The sequence below is a fragment of the Seriola aureovittata genome, chromosome 16 (genome assembly GCF_021018895.1).
Source record: "Seriola aureovittata isolate HTS-2021-v1 ecotype China chromosome 16, ASM2101889v1, whole genome shotgun sequence".
In the NCBI taxonomy this organism is placed as follows: Eukaryota; Metazoa; Chordata; class Actinopteri; order Carangiformes; family Carangidae; genus Seriola; species Seriola aureovittata.
This window is the reverse complement of record NC_079379.1, coordinates 18715583-18741711: the sequence shown is the minus strand read 5'-3', so window position 1 is coordinate 18741711 and position 26129 is coordinate 18715583. Positions and strand designations below refer to the sequence as shown.

Below are 26129 nucleotides of genomic sequence, written 5' to 3'. Positions count from 1 at the left end.
TGTAAGTAGTCTGTGCTCCACACAGATTCACTGTTATTTTATATCATTGTTAATCAGTTAGTGACGGTTGTCAGTCTCACCCGAGCCCCAGGTATCTCACAGCAGGCCTCCTGAATGGCAATGGATGGGTCACAATACAGCATCACCTGCTGAATGTCGATCTGAAAAAGAAAGTAAGAGAGAGGAAAGAAAGCGATTATGATGTATTCCACATGCTGGTCTCCATAAGTCCTCTGGCTTTGTTTAGGAAATAATGTAAATAAAGTTTAAATGAGGCAGTAAACAAGGTTGAAAGCCAATTAATTTTTCATTTATATAAAGTATTAGGAAAGCACTTTGCGTGTGTGTGTATGTGTGTGTGTGTTTGTGTGTGTGTGTGTGTATGTGTGTGTGTGTATGTGAACATGTGTGTGGGTGCGTGCATTTATGAACACCTCCTCCCTGCACTAACAAAAGACGCTGTTTGCTTTCTAACTAGGCCAGTTAATTGATCATCAAAACTAAGTGCCTGGAATACTGGCTCTATTCAGCATTAATAATCTACTACAGGCTCATTCTCCCATTTAGTGCACTCACTTTTTTAACCAGCACTGAATGAAATTGCCTCAAAGAAAACAGCACCTCAGGGGCATAGCTTACAGTCTAAAACAGACACATATTCACACAAATATGAACATATACACCCACACATGGATAGAATGGATGATTTCAGTATAAAAGCCTCTATGGGAGTTTGGTCTATTAGAAACATTTCCCTTTGTCCTTCATCGCTGGAAACATGGCTCTATAGGGGAGTCTGGAAAAAGCCAGATACGCCAGTAAAAATTCTATATGCGAAGGGTATACTGAATTACATTATGCATCAAAGTACCACCACGCCATTCTCTAGATATAGGTCCCAATAAAGGAAATCAGTTCATTCAACCCACTTCTGTGGAAGACAAGTAACAGTTTGTTCTTCATACAGAGAGAGCTTAAAGGTCACAACACTTTCAAAGAATAAATGTAGTTGACATTTACAGTGCAAAGCTTAACCTTGATCAAAGGTTCTTCACTGGGTCTAATTTTCCCAGTTCGCTTCAGTTCCATACCTTTCATAATGTATGCAATAGTTAAGCCTTTGCAGAAAAAGTATACCCTTAACCCAGAGTTTCCCTTTTTGCTGCAAATGTATTGCCTGCCGCTGCAAAGACAGTAGGTCACAATTATGACTCTGTAGAAGGCTTTTAATTTGAAACAGATAGGGTGGAGACACATGGCGACACCCGGTCAAGGTACGAAAGGTAGATTTAACAACCATCATTAAATTGAATAGATTTTTATTAACTATTGATATTCACTACGACTGCCAGTATACTACTGCTTAAAAATCCATGATTTTTCAACAGCTTAAGTACTAGCTTCCGTTTTTATGAAATACTCTAGAAAAAACGAATCAATTAATTTTCTTGAGTGAACAAGAAAAGTGTTTTAAAAAATTGTGTCTCTACCAATGCAGGTTGCTGGTCTATTTAAATCTTTATTCAAATTCTGTTTGACACTGTGGATGGTTTGGAACAGTGGGTTGGGAGTAGGCTGGTACTACTCTTGATTTGTTATTTTTACCAGATTGCCTTTGAGATTGAAGTTTCCCAGTTCACATTGGAAGGCTCTCACCCACACCTGCCATCCTTACCTGTGGTGTCCCCCAAGGGTCAAGCCTATTCTCCTTTATTTTACATTTACACACAGGGCCACATATTTCAAAAGTATGGCCCTTATTTAAATGTCTACGCTGATGATACACAACTGTGTGACCGCCTTAAACCTCTTGACACTGTAAATGTAGCTCAGTTCCTCAGTTGTCATTCCAACCTTAAGAAATAAATGGCAGAGAATTTTCAGAGTAAATAAATCAAAATCTGAAATTCTTTTTTTTGCCCTCCCTTTCTCGACTGCGCAATACATCATCCAATATCAATATTATTTGTTCACCATCTAGGGGTTATGTTTTAATTTGATAACCAAATAATTTTTTTGTATGCTCCTCATCTATTGGATTCAATACTCTACTTTAAATTTTTCCTGGTAGTCCAGCCTTAATTTAAGCACTTTATAACTCTGTTAATAGTACAATACAAATAAAGTTATTAATCATTATTATTATTATCATCATCATCATCATTATCATTATTATACCTGCACAGGCCCAGCATCAGAAGCCCGAATGCCCAGCAGAGTGTGTCCGTCAATGGGTAGAACTCCACGGGGGTCCAGGGGCTTGGTCTCTATGGAGCTGCAGTCCACGTGGAGGGAGGCGGCTCCTTGTTGCACGCTGAGGGCCACCTTATGCCAACGCAGGTCCATCAGGGCCTCCACCCCCTCCCCGTTGAAAACACAGCTCACCAGGTCGCTATCAGGGTCTACCCCTTTGGCTCTCAGGGACAGGGTGCCATCGGGGCCATTGAAGTCTACAGAGAGCTGCATTTTGGGCAGAGATGTGGAGGAGAAAGGTGGGAAGAAAATGATGTATGAATATGCACAAGTGCTGATCTAGCAACAGTGTGTTCAGTGTGCTGGTCAGTTTGCTCAGGCCTGTAGATAAGAAACTGTACAATATCTCAAGTTGTCTGACTGGAAGTAGTTTCAGCAAAGAGTAATACGTACACACTGCTACCACCTAACAAAGCTGTAGAACACAGAAGCAAAGAGGAAGTAAAGGGGAAGACATATTAATTACACACACAAGCAGTACAGCCAATCAATCACTCCTAATGAGGCGACTTGGCCTCCATCCATCATACACATTGAGTATTTAAATCTGGCCTCAGACTTAGTGATTATGGGGACTCTGAGGGACTCCAGTGCTCCATCATGGAACGCACATGAATAACAATGAAGGTGAATGAAAGAGATGATCGAGGGAGGAGCGACGGAGAGACAGGGAGCATGAGAGAGCGGATCGCGTGAAGAATAAGAGAGGACAAAAGGCGCGTGGAATGAAAAGTCGGAGAGAATTGAAAAGGTGTCATGAGAGAGAAGAAATCGAAGAGGAAAGTGGATGACTACGCAAAAGAGAGATGAGAGGCAGCAAGAATGAATAGACAAAAAGCGAGATGAATAAAAGGTGAGAGACCAAGGAACAGAGAGTAAAGGGAAGGCGGAAACAAGATAGGGAAGCAGTGAGGAGAAAAAGATGGAGGTGCACCTGTGGGTATCCCTGCTGATCAGATATCTGGAAGAGGTAGATGGTGTCCCTCAGGGCAGCCTTCTTTAAAGCCAGGGTGAAAATCAAGGTGAACTCCTCAGGTATGCCATGCGGGAACACCTGACTGAAACACAGAGATTCAAAAGGGTCAGGGACACGACATTCCTCCATATATGGGAGCTATGAAACTGAGCACATGAAAAGTTTAAAAGAAGAACAAGCAGTGACAAACTCCGGATTATCACCCGGCGACGAAGTTCCCTTCAGCGCTATACAGCATTTTAGCCTGTTTAGCTCATTATTTTGGTTTAAACCGCATGATCTTACTGTATAAGATTTAAGGACCACTCTCACCAGTGTTGTTGACAGCAGCAGCAGGCAGCTGTTTTAAGTTTATAAGCTCTGATAAACCCGCTGTACACAGACAATCTAGTACAGCATCTAGCATTTTAAGAGGGAGAATTTTCAGGAATTGGTGGAGACCAAACATTGAGCTAAATGGAGAGTATATATTATAGTCAGAGAGCTAACATCACATAATATAATAATATAATAATCTTATGGAACATGAAGAGAACTTTTGGGTTCTCATGTTTCTTTGATGTCCACATTAGTGCTGTGACAAAATAATCTTATGTGTATTTGTGTGTTTCCACATTCCTGTGTGTGCATTTTTGTATTCTACGCATGTTTTTGTCAGTCTCCTATTTTTCCAATTTGCTTTTCCCCCCACATTTTGTGACGGCAGGTAGCAGTGCAGTGAGTTGTGTGTAACCCCCTGGCATTAATTTTCATAGCAGATACAGTCCGGCGAGCCTCATCTCTCACTTTTGGTCAAGGGCATCTAAGCACACAAATAAATACACCCACAAATATTCACTGCATGGCGGTGTGTAGATGCATTGAGAGATGAAGGGTTCACAAACAAGTCCAGTGAAATGCATGCTGACTGAGATTGTGAACACTTTGAAATAATCTCTCTTGTTCTAATTCTCTCTCTTTTTACACACACACACACACACACACGCACACACACGCACACACACACACACACACACGCACACACGCACACACACACACACACAGAATTGTTGATGCTGGCAGCTGGTTTCCCACTCCTAGAAGTGGGGTGACAGTGATTTATGACTGAGGGAAGATCCAAGGGAAAACAGCCAACTACAGGACGTCAAAACAAAGAAGATGAGTAGGAGAAAAGGTGAGAAAGAGAAAACACTGAACCAGAAGACCTGGAGAGAAAGAGGGAGAGAGGACTATAGTGAGGGACCAAGAAAATCTGGGTAGTATATGAAAAGGCATGAGAGTTTGATATTAACTAATCCATTTTAAAGTATGCAGGTAGACCGTACGACTATGGGGAGAGAAAGTGTGCAGAAGAAAGAGAGACAGACAGACAAACGGAGAAAGAAAGAGAAAAACCAACATTAAAAATACAGTTGTTTGGTCTGTCGATTAGTGACATGAGCTGCAGGGCACAAAACCACTCACAAACTATTGACTTTTAAGTCGAAACTACCTCACCTTGGTCTCTTACATTCAGGGTCCTAGAAAAGAACACATAAACCCCTCGGACACACACACACACATACATGCAAGGGGGGAGATAAATCACTCAGTATGGGCCGGACAGATTGAGACCTAGCCTCTCCCAACTCTGAGAGAAAGTTACTTCGGCTTCTCTTGTTTAAAAAAAAAAAAGAGAGAGAGAGAAAGAGAGAGAGAGAGAGAGAGAGAGAGGGAGGGAGAGGAAGAAAGTCAGTGCAAGCCAGAGAGGCACAGGGGAAGAGGAGGAGAGGAAATCTAATGTTGAAAAAGCAGATCTCTAGTTTAAGATGGGAAAATCACCTGGAGAGGTGTATATGCACCCTTATACTGGGTTCTAACTGTGCTGGAATCAATTGCTTTCAGTGGAGAGACTTTCTATCCCTGAATGTATTATATTCACCTAACTGAAAGGAATTTTAAGCAGCTAGAAGCAGACACACAAAGAAAGAATAACATTTCAAGCCATACTGACCAAATGTTGTAGCACGTTGCAACTTTTTTCCTATGGCTAACTTCAATTTCTTGTAATTTATTCATGTATGAAACTTCAGGAAGGAAATGAACTTTACAAACAGCAACACATACCTTGTAAATTGTTGTGAAAAAATACACTTTGGTTATGGGAATTTCTGTACTGCCTGGCTATGGTTCATATCAAGCACTGGTCCAAGCCTTTTTCAGGCCGCAAGCAAAATTTAATTCACTAGTAAAGTGACTAGTGGGCAAAAATCCTACAAAACTAGGTGGTTTGAATTATTGTCTCTGAGTTGTCTAGTTCCTAATTTTAAGTGGTACAATTTCAAAAACTTGATATAAATATTTGTTTTAGGGATCACACATTCAGATTTTAAAACAAAAGTGTAGAAAATAAAGTGCCAAATATTCAAACAATTATAAGAGTCTATAGCATTTTTCAGTTCAGTGAGGTAGCCGTCACACACAGGTAAGAGGCGTGGCCCAGGCGTCAGAGTCGTGAAGTCCATCATCTCATTCCTACTTGCCATATCATTGATGGTCAAGTTGACCGTTCAAAGCGCCCTAGACCTACAGGAAATGGCCACCAAATCATTTATATGGCTAATATTCTGAGTCTGGACAGGCTTGCTGTTCCACAAAGTCAACATTAGTCAGACTAGCAATCATTCCCCAACTTCAGATATAAGCCGAAATATCTTTATATGGAGTATACCATCCTCTCCTCACTGATTCATATCCCCAATCTGTCTTCTGTATTTATTCTTTAAAAATAAAATATAATATATAATAAAATGGCTATTCCTCTCTTTAGCTTTTCTTTTACTCCCCCTATATCTTTGCTCTTTTATGAACCTTCCATGGTCCCAGAAACATTTTAAAGGCACCAAAGCCCTCACCTTTGTGTCTCTTATCTTTAGTTGCTTCGAATTTTGTTGACCGTTTAATCACAACTGATTTCATTTCAAAATAAGAGCAACAGCAAAATGCTTAAATTTGTTACATTCATTTAATGCATTTCACTTGTCAAAAAATAGTTGTGAACTTTGCCTTATGCGTTGACATTATATAATTGCGTCCTCTCTCTCCTGCACACTGCAGATGCATAGAAACGGCCCAAAGCAATCAAATCATATTGTATTGAAATTAAAAAGCATGTGACCAGCTGTGACTAGTGATCATTTCACTGCAGACAGCAGACAACTGAGAGAGGCTGGCTGTCACTGTGTTAGCTTGGATTAGCTGAATGGATTAGCCTCTGATACAAAGCAAAACGGCGCTTCCCAATTACTGTATACACATCTCACACTTCACTCAACCTCACTGGTGATGAATTAAAAAGCTGCTTGAGTGACAGGGAGCCCATGGTGGAGGGGAAATACAGTGTATACTCTGGGCGCGAGAAAGGGGGAGAGGGGGTATCTAAGCTGCACATGCACTGTGCACATGTACTGTACACACACACATACACACACACACACACACACACACACACATTCAAAGATTTAACTAGACAAGCACATGCATGTGCTGACAGTCACACACACATACACACACTTAAACTGTTACTGTGAGAAAAAAGCCATAGAACAAGCCTGAGGGTTTGTTCTGATGCATTCACTTATTGCCTGGATTTGAACCTTTAACCCACTTGTTCCCTCACCACTACATCCCTTAATCGTCCATCTGTTATCCGCCTCCAATCTTCTCTTCTAAATGCCTGAAACCCTTCCGCACAATGCAATTTAAATAGGCAAAAGTTTAAAAAAATTAAAGGCATAAAAAAGAGAAAAAGAACATTATGACTAACTGATGCTGATAGACAGTCCTCTCTGATTTTTTTGTACTTTTCTGTGAGGCATGAAGGCGAAGGAGAAAAAAAAAGAAAAAAAAGAAAGCGTCTTCTCTGATTTTGTTTAGTCATTTTGAGAAACAAGTATAGAAGGCAGTGAGTTCTATGTATAGAGAGAGGCAGAATGAAAGGCAGCCAACAGGCAGGGCTGATGTGCTAACATTGATTATTCTCTGTCTGAGTTAAAAAGAAGTCACCCAGGTAGCATTGTTCACTGATAAAACTGACAGCAAAGCTCTCGATGGCATCAAAATTTCAATAAACGCTGCACCATGACAAAATCCCTAACCAGCATCAGAGAATGGTGTTCCCGTCCCCTCTCTGTATGGTTAGAGGCAAAACAAAAACATCTTGGATTTTCCTCTTTGGTTCCAAAGATACTGATTTCCTGAGAAGTGACAGTGCCCACCCCCCCACTCTCCCACTTCATAAGAACGACTACTCTCTAAGCCTGTGACAAACAATATATGTGACACTTTTAGAACAAAATGTCTCTACCAAAAAAGAGTGTTTTGTAGACAGATTTATCGGGCCTTCAAGCAAGTGGAGCTCACAGCGCTGGACAGAGTGATAAAATACTCCAGGCTGACCCAATTGGCAAGTTCTGAAAAACTGCTTTATCGGTGGGTTGAAAGAAGCTCAGCCGTCTGAAAAGCAGCTATAATTCAAAAGAACAGAAAAAGAAAAACAAGAGGACTGAAAAACAGCCAGCACATAACCCTAATAAACACTTGTCATGCAATTCCAAACGCAATCTACACCCAACTACTATGTAATAACAACATGAAAATCCAGGAAAGCATAATTACACCATGTCAAGCTGCAAAACCATGTAGAGCAAGGAAGCTGTGCCCTGTTGGATTTTATGGCTGCAGGTCTCTTCGCCCAGGAACAAGTTCAGAACAAGCCCAGGCTCTCAAATGCAGCTATTAAATTCAAACCATTTAACTTTTTTCATTTATTTTACTGGCAACTGCATCATGCCTGCTAATTAAGACATCACTCCTATAGATTAGGTTGGAGAAAATAATTCAGGCTTTTCTAATACGAAAACTAGTTAGAATAAGTATATGCGGTCACAACCGGAAAACCAAAAGTCTGTTACAGTTCAGTTTTACAAGCCAGTGTCAGTGGGGAGGGAATGAAGTGGTATTTCTGGAAATGCAATCAGAGATTGACCCATGGTGTACGGTTTGCCAAGTGCCTGCTTTTTACACAACAGCCAGTGGACAGCACTGACACGTTGAGTGAGGTTTCAGCTGATTAGCCGTAGGGTGTTCAATCCTTCTGGATTTCTCTTTGTTCAGACATGGCATGAAAAGAGAGCGCCTGCTGACATAGGCCTACAGAAAGCTTGAAAGTCCACAAGAAAATTCACTTTATTTTCCTTCCTGTAATTCATTCTCCACCACCTAAAGCTGTACTCAGTGTGTTTGTGTGAGTTGTGTTTGTAAGTGCTGGATATAGTAGTAGGGTTGTACAATAAACTTACTCGGTTGGGCGTAGGAGTGCTGTCTTGCCCAGGCGGAGGATTACAGGTCCTCGAGGGTTGCGGATCTTCTTGACATCTGGACTCTTGAGCAGGGAGAATCGCCTCACCAGATTAAAACCTGAGAAGAAATGGCATTAATCAGCACCCACATAAATAAAACTCAAAGAAGGATGTATGCCTGCTTGAGTTTGTCTGCTCACCAGTGATATTGTGTCTGGCCGTCTGAGGAAACTTCCACTCATCCACTTGTAAAGATGGGCATTGTACATCTGCAGAGACAAATAGATGACACAGAGGGTTATACAATAACAAAGTCAAAAAGTGTGTGTGTAAACAGCAAAAACCCTGAAATGTGCTTAAAGCCTTTAGAGAAGTTATCTCCAGTGTAACCTTTTACACTTACTGCTGGGTGAAATGGACAAAGCTTGTATGAGAGAACAAGCAACTTCAAACATACATACATTTGAGAGTAACAGAAATATTGATCTGAAAGTAAGAGAAAGGGGGTTGGTGGAGGTGTAAGAGTGTAAAACACACAGAGTGAGATGAAATGAGTGCAAAGCTGCGCAGAGAGGAACAGCCTGGTCTGACAGGTTGTCTAGCACCAAGCTTGTCTGTCGCGGTAGCCTCTGTTTGATGGATATGTTCTCACCCTGTCAGGGGAGGTTACAGAGGAAAGTGTTGCCTGTCAGTGCAGCCTGCCTGACTACTGGGGTGGGGGGGTTGGAGAAAAAAATGGGGGCCAGTACAGGTAGACATGGACCCTGTGAATCACTGTGATCCACACTTAATTGATCTCTTTGGGGCCAAAGACCACAGCCCCAAGCAAGATGTTCTACAGGGTACAGTTTTTCAAAAAGAGTTTTTTACTTTACTCTGACTGCAGAGAATCTGGAAGCAGGTGGTGCCCTGCATTAACCAAAAATAAAACCCAATATTTTCTCTGAGCTGTGTTGCTGTCAGTTATAGTCTAAATCATTAATGTGAAGGTTAGATATTTTAATTTAACCTGATTCAAGGCTGCCTCGTGCATGGGGACATTGGTGCCTTTTTATCCCCTTTCCAAAAGAAAAATCACAAAAGTAAAGGTTCGAGGACTAGGCTAAATTGCATGTTTATTTCTATCTCTAATCTAAGCTGCAAATGCTAGCATGCCCAGCTAGCTACCACAATTAGTCACCTAGCATCACTTCAAGAGCTAAGGGGCACATATTGTATGTGGTTAAACTTAATTTTAGAAAAAAATACCTGTTCATAACTGGAATATGCACTACATGGGAGCATGTGTGTTAGTTAACATTAACAATAGCAATTTGGTCCTGCTCTTTAATTAGTTTACTCCAGAAACAAACTAGCGTTAGCTACAGCTGTGTTTTGTTTTCCATACTATTGATTATTCCTCATCCTCAAGGTCTTCTTTCTTGTACAACTGAAGAATCCGTTCATGAAGCATGTGAAGTTTGTGTTTATTCATAACAACTAACTATCTTGTATACAAACTATGTTCCCCTTTTCCTGTGTTCCAGATAATCAACTAGTGAGGATGCTAACATTTTGAATGGGACACGCAGCTTTAGCTCCTTTTAGCAGATTAAGGCAAAGTCGGATGGAAATATTTTCAACCAACTGAAGGAGATTTAGAGTTTGTATTATAGCATTATTACTTACAAGATAGCTACATCTTGTAAAATCTGCTAGTGACAGCTCATGCTGATAAAATCCATGAACATCGACTACAAATCAGAAACGTAGATTTGTTTAATTCTGTGAAAAATTGAAGACCAATTATTTCAAAAATGTATTGCTAATTCTGAGTGGTAAATTGCATTGTTAGCATTATATACAGTAACTACAATGCTTAGCTAATGGTCAATTGTTTATGCAAGAACAAAAAGGTTCAGATGCAGGGTTCATTTGAAGGTCAAGAGAAAAGAGAATACAGTAGAGTAAAGAGAATACAGCCTGAAGAAAAAACTGTCTTATAACATTGAAAATAATAATGCATTTCAAACTAAAGTAACGTTTTTGTGTCTCCTGGTTTTATGGATTCCGTGTAATGAAGTTGTTCAGAATTTCTTTTTGATGAAACAGGAATATGGAGAGTTGCCTTGAAGCATGCAACGGCAATGTCTATGTTTCCAACTGCAATTTATCCAGGCTGGAAGTTACATCAAAACGAGGTGAAAGAGCCTAATATAATTACTAAAATAATAACATCCAACTGACTTTAATTAAGAGTTAGGAATTTAATTTCACGGAGGCAGGCTCAAGAAAGAATTAAATCACATTTAGCGCTTCATCACCTATTATCAAGTTCATCACTTGACACCCTGCAGCTTCTGCTCGTCTTGGTTTGAAAACAAAGTCTGTTTCAAAAGCGCAGCACCCTTCAACCTGTCTCCCTGCACAGTGTGTAAGTCTCTTATTGCTGTCTAAAGTACAAATTAAAGTGTGGAAAAAGAGATGTCAGAAAGTGTTGTTGTGGGAATCTGAGATAAACTTAAGATGAAAAGTCAAAGAAATTGCATGATTAAATTGCGACTCCTGAACAAAGAAACAGATACAATGGAGAGCATAAACATAAGTTTTAATGCCTTAAAATGCAGTGGAGCAAGTAAGCCTTCTTCCCCCTGATACTCACTCTGCCTTACATCCTTTTTCTCTCTCTCATACACACAATCACACACACGTATACTTATAACTTTACTGGTCCATCCTGAAACCTTATCTGCTAACTCAGCACAAAGTACACTCTGCAGCCTCACAGATACGGCTTGCCTTTTAAATCAGACACACACACACACACACACACACACACACACACACACACACACACACACACACACACACACACATACACTAATAGCTTATCTTCATATCTCCCTATGCAGGTTTTTTTTTTTGAAGTCAATAGATGTAAGTTCTACCTTTTGTCACTGCTTATTCTTTTTTTTCTTCCTTTTTTTTTGCCTTGTTTTTCATCACCGCCCCATTTCCATCAGACAGAATCAGGATGAAGGCTTTGTTCAGGAATAGAGAGATCCTGGCTAGAGGCAAGTGGGCAGCACGATGAAAAGTTAAACAGCACAAGTAGAGAAGAAGGTGGCGAGAGGAAGAAAAAAAAAAACACAGGACAGAATAGAGGGAGAGAATGAAGAAAGGGAATGGGCGGTGAGAGATGTCAGCTGAAGAAAAGCAACTCGCCTTAAACACCCAGACACTCTTGAGGCTATATTTTTCTTATCTGAGGTGATGTTAAGAACAGCAGACTTTATTTTATCCCAAGATAAAGACCTGAAGTTATAAGGGGCATCTGTTACCATATATATGCTGTTGTCTCTTCACTTGCCATTTTAGGACATCTCAGATACGATGTGTCTAGCTCATGCTGTACATTGTATAACTTGGCTCAGCTCAGCTTTCATCTCAGCCATAACTTGGCACACTTGGCTCAACATCCTTCAGCAATTTAAGGGCTCAGACTACAGGACTTATAAAATCATAAATGATTTTTCAAAACAAGTTGCATCATGCACGTACGGAAAAACTTCACATATCTTCGCTCTAATATCATAGATGCACTGTGACAGTATAGCACTGGCTCCAGAGGCGCTAGCATGCACTTCGAGCTGGAAAAAAACTGAGAGGTTAGGGGAAACCAACACTGGAAAACTGCATAAGAGAGATTTAGCATCCTCAACACTATTCTGACACTCATTATTTCACACCAATGGCTCAGCAGGACCACACTGTGACTGTAACCAGTCATGTGACTCCAGACCACCTTGGTTCAAAGATCAGGAGGTACTTGGTGGGGCAGCATGATTACGGTAAGTCCAACCTTTCATCCCACTCTGTCTCCGGCTCAGCTCCCTCCGGAGCTGGAACTCACGCTCGCTCTCTTCCTTCTCCATTTGAAGGAAAGCTAAACGCACATTCAACTGGGCGTCTAACCTAGAGCCAGGAGCAGAATGGGACAAACTCTGGCAGTGTGACGTGCTTTTCGTCTGCCCTACACTGGGAATATGAATGGCAGGCCCCCCAGCCGCCTCCCTCACCGGGGAAATAGCAGCCGGCTCATCACCTGAGGACGCTACCACCATACCCCCAGCCACCGCACCAGGAGAAACCAGTAAGTTCAAAACCCCCTCATTTACTAAGCCCTCTAAAATAATTGCTTTCAATTCCCTCTTAGTAAGGACACAAGAAACGGGGACATCATAATGTTTCGCAATCTCACACGAGTCAGCTTCCTACACCTGTAAAACTGACCAAACGTGGGGTTAGCCACAAACTCATCTCAACACAAACGCCGCCATATTTACGTGGGACGTAGGCTAGCTATGCCACCACAACAACCAAACAAAAGCTTAAACTACGACTACCACTTAGCCCAACTCAACGGTGACAACTTGATATGGCTGGTTACGTAGTACGCACACACAACAAACAGATGTCACTTGCAGCCTTTCCACCACAAACTTCTACGGTTCCTGCCTAACCAAAGCTTCACCTACCTGCTTTCTGGAGCGTGCGGGCTCGAGGCGACTTGAAAGTCTGAACTCAGCGGTCGGAGCCCTGAAATTTCTATCCCCGACAGGGAATTGAATTCCCGCCCTGCTCCAGCACTCACAGCTCTCTGCTCCTTTAGCGACTTTGACTAATTCAATAGCTGTTCTGCTAGTTACTTTAGCTTAGCAGTTAGCGCTAGCTTCTCTCTCTCTCTTGCTCGGTGTGTCTTGAATCAACCGATGAACTTGTTCATCAGAGTATGGTGTTGTTGTAACTTAAGTGTAGAGGGTTGTGATGTTTATTAAACCAGTGATGTCTGCCGTCTTACCTTCGACACACTGCTCTTGACTGTGAAAAACTGTGTTCACAGCGGCCTTCAGCTTACTATTAGCCAATCAGATCGTGCTGTGGGCGGGACACTGCTCCAGGCCACAGAGTAGTGACTACAGAGCAGAATCAGGTAGCCGCATCAGCGCCAAAGTACCACGTTTTTTTATTAATTTATTTTATTGGTTGTTAATTAAAGAAAATAAGTATACAGATAATCGGAAAATGCAGAATATCCCTACTTTTTAGTTTTTAGTTTTTTTTAAATTTTGGGATGAAGCAGGATGATTTGGTGGGGAACTCAGAGCATTTGGTGGAGCATTGCCCCCCATGCCCATGCCCAGAGCCGGCCCGCATCGGAATGATCTAGTATGACTTCACTCCAAACATCGTGCGAACAAGTTCACTCAGATTTTTCTTCTTAATAGTTAACTCCAACAGTTAACCAACAGTATCAAACATTTTGTAATGAATAAAAAATAACACATCATAACAACTGAACAGCATTAACGCGTCCTTCTCTCTTTCCTTCCTCTATCCCACTTTCTCCACTTATTTCCTCGGTGTGTGTATATCACTGACTGACTTGAGTCACAGTGATAGGCCAGGTAGCGTCACGTGAGCAGTAGAAAAGCAGCACTGGTTAAACTAGAAACGTTCCGTGACTATTTAATAATTCTCAATGCTTTATAGGATATATGTCCAGGTCTGGACTTGACAGTGTCTGTCTTTGGATCTGGACCACGGTCAGCCTATTGGTGACCTTTGGCTTGGACTGATGAAAGTTTAGCATGGCATGACATGTCACTGTATTTAGAACTTATCACGTGGCATTTGCCAGCAAGTTAAGATTCTCTCCAACCATGTTAACAGTCACTTACATTTCAAGAACAGGTTGTAAACTATATGATCTGTGTTTGCATATATCCCACCGATAAACAACTTAATAACATGCATTACCTCTTTTAAAGCTGTGAATAAAGTTAAATTCTGTATTTACTTGTTAAAATGTTAGACTTTTTCTCACGTTCATGGGTGAACCATGCTATTTCCACATAGCTCGAAGGATGGATGATATTTTATTGGAATGTTGCGTACTCAGGCGCTTTGGCAGAGGACACATGGCAGAACTTGAACCCCATTTCTTCTCAAGCTGTGATCAAAGGAATGCATTTGCTTGTTGACAAGCTAATTAGCACAAAGTATGAGTGTCACTCCAGGATCCCGCTAGTAGCTCCATGTAGCCTTAAAGAGATTGGATGGTCTTGGCTGGGTTCACTTCCTCTTTGATGGGTTGTGTTTGAGTCTTGCCAAAGCAGGTAATGATACTTCACTGGCAGTCATGCAGTACACTGCTGTGTGTGTTCCCCCAAGTCTCCACCTTGCCAAAGATAAAAATTCAGGAAATTATAGGTCTTTAGAAAAGTAAAACACTACTTTTTGATGTATACAGACTTGCACTTAAATTGGATAGTGCAAGTAAAAGGTGTCAGACAAGGAAAAACCTAAATGGTTTGATTAAATGTATCAGTGTACGGAAAGTAAGAAAGCTCAAATATACTTTGTGTTGAGATACACCGTTCTGGCATTCATTATGACAAACAACAATGGTATGTGTGGAATATCAACTCAACTCTAGCTGACCCATTGCAATATTCCAGCTAAAATAAGTCGTGTGGCATTTCTTGTGTTGCGAGTGATATTTAACAAACTTCAGAAGGTTTAGGAATCAATAGCCTTATCTGTGAGTGTCCTGTTGTGGTGTGGCCAGTGTTTACTGAAACCAACTGCCTGCTGAGTTTTAATTCTGTTTTCAAACACTTGGCAGAGTGCTTCCATTTGGGAGAAGAGGTCAGAAGTGCGCTCACAGTGTCAGACGCGGTAGTGTGTGGCTTGTAATAAGAGCAGGTATGGTAGTTATTCAGTGTGCTTTACTTCCAAGATAATTGGACTGGGCTGCTGATCAGCAGAAAATTAGACTCAGATGGAGAGTCTTTTAGGTCCCAGAGCTGTTGAACAAATGCATCATGAGGGAGGGAGAGGGGCACACTGGGCTGATGATTCAATGCGATGATTCAATATGGCCTATCTGAGGTTTAAATGGGGGAAAAATGACAAACTGAGAGGGTGATTAAAGGAAGGAGGGATTGAGACAGAGTGACAGTGTGTGTGTGCCCTCTCGGCCAAATGAGACAGACAAGAGAGAACATTCCTGGTTGTTTTACAGAGATAAAATTGCAGTACAGAGGAGTGGAAAGACTTAAAATGCGGCACTTAAGAGGGATGAGCTCACTCATTTTCCCCCTTGTAGGCCTCTGGCCCACGTTCAATACACTTTCACAAGCACACACAGACACAGACTGAACTCATGACATACACATTTACAAGCTTTTCACAACAATAAACTTGGACAGGACATGTAGAAGTCTGTACTTATCTCAAATGAGATTGTGCTGTTTGACATAATGTCTGACATCCTGTGTGTTTGAGGAAAGGGCAAAAGACATTTAAAACGAATCTGGTATACTGTATTTTATGCACTGTGCAGTATTGAGATTGACTGTACTACTTTTTAAACTACTGAGTTAATGGTGTTTGAAAGTTATTGCACCCTCATTATGCATTTTGCAAGCAGGCCTGATGTAGCTCCCAAGACATATATTCAATGTGGAGAGTAGAGACATTATGAGACAGGTTCATTCATGAAGCAGCACCCCTGAAGTTACAAGTTAAACTGTTTTGCTCAAGTTCATTTCTCACCAGTGATGTTCAGGCACCAGCATTTATAAACTCCGAACTAGCCTAGTCCCACCCTGAAGGTTACCTATCAGCCCTAATTATTACCCATCAGGAGTAGGATCTGTCTCAAATGCTCTATAATGCAAATATTAACACAACATACCCATGAAATTAACACTTAAAGCTGCACAACTGAACTATTTTTATATTAGCAATAGATCAATTGACTATTCTTCATGTCATGTGATATGGGTTGCTCATAGTAGCAAACCCAAAAGTATCATCTGACTCTGCAGCTTTACTGTTTTGGTTCAGTTTCAACCCCGTTTTAAGCAACAACAAGCAACTGTTTTCCGCTAAAGCTCTCATAAATGCACTGCACACTACTGGCCCTACACCAAACAGCAAACATAACATAAAGGAGCATTTAGCACCTAAAGAACCTGACATTTTTCACAGGAGTTTGCGGAAACAGAGCTAAAATGAGAGTTAATGGTGGATTTATAGTTGTCAGGTGGCCATAAACACGATTTTAAATGAATACTTATGTTGTTCCATGTCTGCTAGATTAGTAAAGGCAGATACTTGATAACATGTTTACAGCTTTTTCTGGTGCCCACATCTGGCTGACAAATGAACATAACTCTGTTTTAAGGTTCTTTGAAAACAGTACACTTTAAAGATCATTCTTTTTGATGTCTGATCCCAACATCCTGTTTCAATAGGCAATGTATTATAGAAAGAAAGGAAAGAAGCCCTTTAATGATGTTCTTTAAATGTCACTTTTCATTCCATTAATTGGTGTATATGAAGGACTAAAGTATATTATTAGTGTAAGTAGGCCTATAGTATGCAATCAGTGTCATTATCAGCATAAAAGCAAATAAAAAAAATACCAGGCACTGTAATGTTGATCTTGTCAACTCACACTGTGCAAGTGAGCATATTACTACAATAATGCATTGGCTTTAGAAAAAACATTGAACTTAGCTCAGTCAGAACAGACAAAGGGAAAATGAGTCAAAAAAAGAATACATAAATCCATTACTTCAGACATTGGTGCACGAAAAAAACCCATATCAGCAACACTTTAAAAAAGCCAAGGCATTTCAGCCATTTAATTTAACTACAGGGACTAGTCTCTTTTGCTGATACACTGCAGAACTGCAGTGCAATCATCCAGCTCGACTCTTCAACACTAGTTTTACTTAAACCTGCTTTCCTGCTGTAATGTCAGCAAATTACCAGTAAGTAGAGATTTGGATGAGTCAGAGTAATAGTGATACTGTGTGTGTGTGTGTGTGTGTGTGTGTGTGCGTGCGTGCGTGCGTGCGTGCGTGCGTGCGTGGTGCTTGCAGTGACAGTGTGAAAGCTGCACTTGAAAAAGTACTTTCTTCCAACCACTGGGGGAGAGGACTCAGGGGAGCTGCAAGCTGACTCAGTCTCATCTGAAAATCTCTGACTAGGTTCTCCCAAGAGGGAACCCCCCCGCCCCCTCCCGCCTTGACAAACCTCCCTTCTGAGCTCCACGAGCTATGGAGGATTGCTTGGCCCCCCAAGTGATATCACAGAGCTGGCCCCTGAGAACACACTGACAATGTGATGAGGGAGTATGACAGTTCGGAACAAAATAAATAAATAAAAAAGAGAGTAAAAGACAAAAAAGAGATTTCTCTTCACCTTTCTGCCTCTTGATTTCTTGGTTGTCTGTTTCTTTCTCTCTCGCACACACACACGCCTACACGGATACAAATAGAAACGCATGCACATTCTCTCTTACATGCCAATAGACAAGCTAGCATTTCAACATGCTTGTAATCTCATATGTGCACACATAGATGTTCAAAAACCCTTGTTTCTCCTATACAAATGCACAGAAGCCTGTATGATTGATGGCTCACGAAGAGGAACACAACCGCACGTGGTAAAGACACATGCCTCTTTGCCACAGCCTAACCACACAGCCACCAACGGCTACCAGCATGAAATGCATATAAGCTATAATTACGCTCCATTTTCATTGTAACCTTGGGCTCCATCACACATACAGGGCACACACACACACATAGACACAGATGGACACAGCTCCATCAAATGCAGATGGGTTTCAAAGCGTACAGAGTTGGTCAGGCATACAACTCCAGCTTGAAAATATGAATAAAAGTCTGAAATATAACTGCTTGTAACTTGTAACAGTATTACTTTAGCACCAGAAGGCATTGTTTTTGTGACTTTACTGTCTTTTTAGCATTTAAATTAAGATATAAGGACTTTTCTGAGAGGCAATTGGTTGGGAGCATTTCTTGTGCCATTCAGCATTAAGCAGGATTTATATTCACAGCCTTTGTCCTTGGAAGCAGTAATATTTGATAAAGGAGTTCACAGAGCTCCATAGTGGCTACTGATGTAATGCAATTATTTTGTTTATTACATTCATTTTGGAATGGAAGAAAAATTCTTAATCTTATTTTAAATCTAATTTTTGCTAAAGCAGTATTTTGAAGTATGATTATGCGCTTTCTTACTGGGAGTTAGATGCAACTTGATATCATTCCCATATCCAACCAGCCAAGCAGCTGCGTATCTTAGCTTAGCATAAAGACTGGAAAGAGCAAGTTCACTAAGCTCCTGACTTAGCTAGCTTTTCACCATGTTTTCAGTCCTAATGCTAAGCTAGGCTAACCTGTTGCTGGCTGTAACTTCAAATAAAACAAACATGACAGTGGTATCAATCTACTCATCTTTCCCAAATTGTTGAACTACTCCTTTTTTTAAGCAAGGCATCTTGTTCATTCTTCAATTCCACATATTTAGCATGCAAAACCAACAGTGGTGTCAAAACTGCAGCTAGTTTTCTCACCATGTTTTCAGTCCTTATGCTAAGCTAAGCTAACAGGTTAATGGCTGTAGCTTCAAATACAACAGACGGATAGGAAAGGGATATCAATCCTCTCATCTAACTCTCTTTCCCAAAATGTCCCTTTGTTTAGGCAAGACTTCTTGTTCAATCTGAAATCACAAATTTAGCATTCAAAACCAACACTGGTGTCAAAACTGCAGCAGGGGAAAAGTTGTAACTCACCTTCCTCTGACGTCAACGTGTCACATGATCCGAAGTTGAGGGCCAGCAGAGTCAGAGAGCAGCAGAGGAGCCACATGGTTTCACTCCTCCGTAAACACCTCACCTCACCTCAGCCACCAGCTGATGGATGAACAAACAGAAAAGGAGAAAGTCAAAAAAGTCAAATCCTTCCTGCGCTCTGTCAGTGCGCCACTCAGTCCTCTAACTCTGCCGACAGCTGCACATTATGCTTGACTCCTAAATAGACATTGATGTATATTTATGAGTAAGTCACAGTTGATGTGTTAATTATGTGGTATGATGCGGACTTTGTTAGTGGCATATGAATTAACCAGAATGTCCCTCATTAAGGAGTGTAACTCTATAAACTCTGATCATAGTCATTATCCTGTCCATCTGGCTGGCCTTTGACTGGGCAGCTGCGATACACACACACGTAAATATGTGGAGTAGAGTGCACTTAAATGCACACAGACACACACACACACACACACACATGACCATATCTAAAAGCCATTCTCATCAAGTCAAACGGAAACTACACATTCTGCAAACAAATACCTACTGCATATGCAAGAAAACAAAGCAACATGCACACATGAAAGTAAAGTGATTTAAATGCAGGCGGGTTGGTCCAGAGTCACACAGACAGTGGGGCCAAAACACACAAACACATCTGGGGACTATTCCACTGGAGCCATGGTTGTGTTGCACCAGATGCTTCCACGTGGCCCAACAACAAGCACACACACACACACACACATTCATGCACAGATTAAAATGCATGCCACGTCTAAATAATCATTATATTCTGTCTCCACAGCCCCCCTGCCTTACTACAACCCCTTATTCATAAACACACATACAAGAATGCACACACATAAACACACCGCCCACTCGGACTTGCATAAACACATCCCAGCTGACCTGGACTTGCCCTCAGCATGTGTGAGGACCCCATAACTCTGCAGTGTTTACAGGTACAGCAGGGCCCTCGAGGCAGGCAGGCGAGCAGACTGTGTCTCTGTACACACACCTGTCCTGTCTGCCAGGAGAAATGACCCCCACACACACAATGTGGTGCTCCTGCCCAGGCGAGGACACGGTGTGAATACCATCTAGCCTGACCTGACTGTTTGCAGCGTGCTGCTAATAGACAATGTGGTGGAGGACATTGTTTCAAATTATGTTCTGAAATAACAAGGACAGCTTCACATGCCCCACATTGTGAATTATGCATTCAATTTTTGGGGGGGCAGCTGCAGCCAGGTGTCGTCGCTTTTTTTTTTTTTTTTTTTTTTTTTTTTATTTCCTACATTTAAAAGGCCAGCTTATCATTTCATGAGAAGATCCTTCAGAATCATGCTATGGCACAATTTATTATACTTTTTAGTTCAAATTAGCTGCAAGCTTAACAGCAAGAAGAATAGTTTTTAAAAAAAAGTTTTCCTCTGCACTTCGATGAGTGGAGGGTTAATCAAAGCCTTAAATGGCTTTATGCCATTATTATAGGCTTCATGCCACATGATCACAATAATAGGAAAGCTCACACAGAACATAATACATAATGCATCACAGTCCGGAGAACACAGAAAAGTTACAGCTCATTGCTATTGATATCTGGCCATAATCCAAAACAATTTAATAGGCTTCTTAATACGTGTTGCTATGGATGTCTCTCTTTCTCCTCCTCTCTCTCTCTCTGCACTCCATTTGCAGCTTCACGGCCACCCAGCTGACTACAGCAGATAAAGGCGAGGCAGTGCGGGGTTAGGCCACCAGGTTTGGCCAATGGGCTGGCCATGAGCCTAGTAAGCATGCTGATCGGGTCACTGAGTGCGGAGCCAATACAGGAAGGAAAACAATGACAGATTTGAAAATCTTCCAACACAAAAGCCTGAAGACATGCACTGGCGGACAGAAGTGGTGACCAACATCAACAATCACAACACAGCCTTCATGTCTCTTTCAGCATGGACAATTTTTTTTAAAAACAACAACGTGACTTGATGCTCAGTAGTTCTAGGAGTCATTTTTGGTTCCATGTCCAGAACTTTCGCCTATTTTCTATTTCCGCCACAGCTATCATTTTCATTACTTTTCATGGCTTGAATACGCAGACAAAAGTGGCCCTGGTACTGTCCTAAATAACAACGGAGGCAATTTGTGCTCAGTGCTTAGCAATTTTTGTTGTCACACATTTCATCATCATTGCCATCGCTTACAGAACAACAGCCCCAACACAAAACTGTTTAGAGGAACACACCCTGACAGAGTTAAATGAAACATGTCCTCTTTATGGTTTGACAAGAGAATTGCTTATTAGCCACACAGACACAGATGATTAAATAACAGTGAACCAGTAGCCCACGGTTTAGACTACTTTGTATCCGTTTAAATGGGAGAACCTGGCATAAACGTGTAAGCCATGTAATATTTGAGGGTTCACTGCTTTTCCAGCTGTCTCTCCCAGCATACTGCAGCAAAAGGATTGACTGAGAGCTCACTCAGAGGGTATCTGCTTCCATTCCTGCTCCCAAATACAAACACACACACAATCAAGAGTGGTTTTGGTGCCGGGCTGTGAAAACAACCTCCTGATTGGTCAGTGGGTCATCACCCAGAATGAATCCTGCAGGGAGTGTCCTCTTTTCCTCGCAGTGGATGTGTAGGGAAGTGCAGGAAAAGTTGGCTGGAATGCAGCAGTAACACAGAAGCTTGGAAAATAAGTGGACAGATGCATATGCATACATTCATTCACATACAAATTCATGTGTACTATAGGAGGCAAGAGCGCACAGATATAGATATGGTCAGTGACTAAACAAAAAGACTGTCAGACAGTAAAGAAATCTTTATGCATACAGTCAAGTGACACAAGCCATTTTTACACTATGCACTGTTGGAGTAAGGAGGCGCAAACATCCAAGAAGGCAATGACAAAGTCTATTTCTGTTGCTGGTGGCTCTGCAAGGCTGTACTTGGGCACAGTGGTGCTTTGAGCTATGGGCGAACATCATTATGCTAATATGCTAACAATGACAATGCTAATATGCTGATGTTAACCAGGTACAACACGGGGCTATATTCACCATCTTAGTTAAGCATGGTAGCATTCTCACATTTGCTAATTAGTACAAAGTGCAGCTGACACTGGTATCAATGTCATTAGTTTTGCAAATTTTTAGTCATAAACCAACGTACTGGCTAAATTTATATTTCGACATGATGATGGTGCTAGATGAAAAGTCAGATGGGATCACCAAAGTTTAGAAATATTCCTGAGGGGAAGATGAATGTCCGTTCCAAATTTAATGGCAGTCTATCCTAATAGTTGTAGTTCCTAATTAACCTTCATTAGGATTTACCCTATGGCGACTATGAATGTCTGTACAAAGCTTCATGGAAATCCACCCAATAGTTGTTCAGATATTGTTGTTCAGATATAGGTACAGGTTAGTGGACCAACTGACAGACTGACTGACATACTGAATGGATGTTGACATCAACCATGTTTTCCTGGAGCTCTTTTTGCCAGATACTGTAGGAGATATCAGGGCATTTTTTCTGAATGTGTTTTTGACCGTCAGAAGCTTCAATTTACTGTAATTCTGACTTGTCATCGTGAACGCACCAACATGTCCACTTGCCGTTTGGAACTTCGGATGTGCTTCAGGCGGATGAACCTGAGAGTGCTTTGCAGGCCTGGTACAATGGAGGGTTAGGCGTGTATATAAAAGTAGCTGAAGATGCCCTGAGGCTTTGATAAGGCACTCCAGAGAACCCATTGACCGGGAGCAATGGAAACTTGCAAACTAGCGAAGGCAATATCCAAAGCTGTATGACACTCAAGAGGAACTCAGGCAAGTTTTTACTAGTCTTACATTCTGGGCAGTGTTCAAGGCCTTTAGTTGCGAATGAGAAACAGGCACAGATGCAGATTGTGAAGAACAGTAGGGATTGTTGAAGACAAACACCCCCCTCTGAATGTCTACGTAGGGCTAACTCGAAGTTCCAAAGGCATAGACACTATTGGTCCACTAACATAAAATAACGTAGTGAAGTGAGTTCTGCTCTGATGACGTGAGCTAGTTGGCCCGAGGCCCGTGCTATGCATGGTTAAGTCGGCCTTCAGCGGGCTGATGACCTGCTGCTTTTCTTCAGCTTGACTTTACATTTCTGATAGCCCAATGCTCACTTCACTGCTGACCTGAAAAAGCAAAGAGTCAAGTGTATGATACAGTTTGCTGCAGGCCCATAGCACTGGCTAGAACTGGAACCAGTATGTGAAACAGATACTGTCCGGCCCACAGCTACACATTGCATGTGCAGCCTACAGCAGGTTAAGTGAGCAACACTTAATGTGTAGTTAAATTCAAGGACATGAATTTGTAACATTTGCCGGGCTATATTCCCCAGGGTCTGAAGTGGGAGCAGAACCTGTTACTGCAGGGGGGCGAATGTGTCCCTGGAGATACTGCAGCATACAAGGGTTTTCAAGCTTTTTAATGTGTTGGATCCTTACATTGTATTTTTGTTGAAATGGCCCTGAAATGTTTACATCAGGTGAGCTGATCAGAGATATCAATATATTCTCCAAAGAAGCAGCTCTCTTGTGAATTAAATACATGCAAAACTGAGCTGTTCCAGATTTTGCAGGGGAGAATGACTCACCAAAGACTTTCAAGAGCCCCTCTGGATGTTTTTGGGGGGTGCACAGACAGGATACAAAAGCCAAAAACATGGGGAGGCTGAGTAATGAGGAAAGCAGATGTGTCTCTGGCATGCAGGCTTCCTCCTCAGCACTTTCTTTCTTTTCTTTCCCAGGTAGAGGGAAGAAGTTTTCGGATTTTGCACACTGATCTCAGATCAGTGCAGTGCTATGCTCAGACATTACTTTGCTTGAATGATATGCATGTAGCTGCTCCAAAGAAAAAAAAAAAGAAGGAGGCTTTTCCATGCCACAGGGGTTGAATGCAAGCCACAAAGATTTACAGTACCAGCTCACAGCCTCATTATGTGTTGTATTAAGGCCTGGCTTAGATATGAAAGGAAAATCAGCATCACTTTTGCCAGCAGCTACACCAACTAGTCCTGATTTTAAAGTTTTTTGCAAAGTCCAATAAAGAAATACAGCAGTTCTACCATATGCCAAGGCTACTCAGCAGATACAGTATAACTTTAATGATCTCCATTGGGAGAAATTGAGTTTATCGTACTTATATTTTATGGTATGTTATCTCTTAAAATCACAGTGATCTGCAGTACAACAATGATAACCTCACAGGAACTATTGTGCTCAACAATGAATTTACAGCAAATTCGTGGTGGTCATCTACTGTATAATACGCCTATAATATCCCCATGTGATGTATTGTATTAAGCAAAAGTTTCACCATAAAGTTCCACTGGAGTCACTTCACAAACTGCAGTCTTCAAACTTGCTAAACTTTTGTTTTTACAATTTTATCTGGCTCGGACATCGCTAACACGTCCACAAAAGTTCAAAAGCCATACCTTCAACTACTGATCAGTCCACAAAGTTGCGACCACATTAATCCGTAAATAAATGCGCGTACGTATCCAAGGACCAGAGTGGAAGTCTTGCGGGACGATGCAGATACAGTCAAATGTAATCCAGTGTGGTTTTTGTCTCCTTGACTGTTTTTTTTCTTGAGGCTTCTTCCACGGAGAAAGGAAAGAAGAAAAAAGTTACTGCAAGATTGTCCGTGTCCAACTTTTCCCCTCCCCTCTCTCTCTCTCTCTCTCTCTCTCTCTCTCTCTCTCTCTCTCTCTCTGTCTCTCTCTCCCGCTGCTGCACGATCTAAATCCCAAACCTCCCTCTCTTTCTCTCTCTCTCTGTCACCCTCTCTTTGCTTTTTGAAACTCTCTGTCGGTTTCTCATTACTTTTTCTCTCTCTCTATCTCTTCCCCTGTCTATCTCTCTTCCTGTCTGCCCCCCCCCCCGCCACCACCACCACCACCACCACCACCACACACACACACACACACACTTTCTCATTCTCTTTCTCCCCCCACTCCCTGCCTTCCTCTGGGAGATCCCTCAGTGAAATGTGTAGTGACATCACCTTGTCCACAGTGCAGGAAAATGAGCCTGGGGCATCTCTTTAATCTCTCTACCAAGCTTTTCCATGCCTTTACCCTCTACCTCCCACCATCACCCTCTCCTCTTCCCCCCCTTCCTCCCCCTTTACCTCACACCATTTGATTCATGACTTACTGGAGGGGAAAGACGACTTGCCTCGATTCTGTCTGGGTGAGGGCACTGTGTTAAGAAAGGCGAATTATGGTTGCCCAGGTGGTGCATTATTGAGAGGAATTTACTCTATTAAAATTAATGAACTTACTTATCATACTTACCTTTGATTGACGGCCAGGTCCACAGCTTCTATATTGTTTTATCACTGGGTTTTATTGCATCCGATCCATAAAGTGGCCTCAGTTGCAGCCCCTGACCATTCAGAAACACTCGTCTTAATAGCCACATAAATTCAACCTTTATTGTCAGTAAGTAAATAGTTCAGGAGGCGAATAAATATCACTTTGGTTTGATTTATGTGTGACTCCACCGTTGCTGTGGCTGGATTGGTGCTGAGGAGCGCTCACATCTTCAAGATATTTATTTCTGTCCTCTGTCGAGAGGTCAGCTCCTCTGCCGAGCCATTATCTTTCGCTTTCTCATTAGCTCTAACCTCCAGCTTATAAAAAGAAAAAGTGTAAACAGCATAATAAGAAAACAGGTGCGATAACAACCCGGTGAATTCCAGGAGAGCCGCTTTGACCTGAGTATAAGACGAACAAGAGGTTTATGATTCATCAATGACTTTAGCAGCTGTCTAGTCTCGCTGCAACCTTTGAACTACACTTTCACCTGGATGTG

General features: G+C 41.6%; 1 protein-coding gene across 3 annotated transcripts in view; it reads right to left on the bottom strand.

Annotated features, from left to right (window-relative positions):
* col16a1 (collagen, type XVI, alpha 1) overlaps positions 1-25155 on the bottom strand; it is a 67342-nt gene extending 42187 nt beyond the window's left edge. For 2 of the 3 annotated variants that reach the window (XM_056399513.1, XM_056399516.1), the window contains exons 1-7: positions 24746-25155; positions 19229-19348; positions 8769-8837; positions 8569-8686; positions 3188-3311; positions 2179-2460; positions 81-161 (exon numbers count right to left, since the gene is read on the bottom strand). In XM_056399513.1, coding sequence (XP_056255488.1) covers positions 81-161; positions 2179-2460; positions 3188-3311; positions 8569-8686; positions 8769-8837; positions 19229-19304 — 750 coding nt within the window. In that variant the 5' untranslated portion in view covers positions 19305-19348; positions 24746-25155. The remainder of the gene's footprint in view (positions 1-80; positions 162-2178; positions 2461-3187; positions 3312-8568; positions 8687-8768; positions 8838-19228; positions 19349-24745) is intronic. The other variant, XM_056399515.1, reaches the window with a different exon arrangement.
* Positions 25156-26129: the final 974 nt, after the last annotated feature.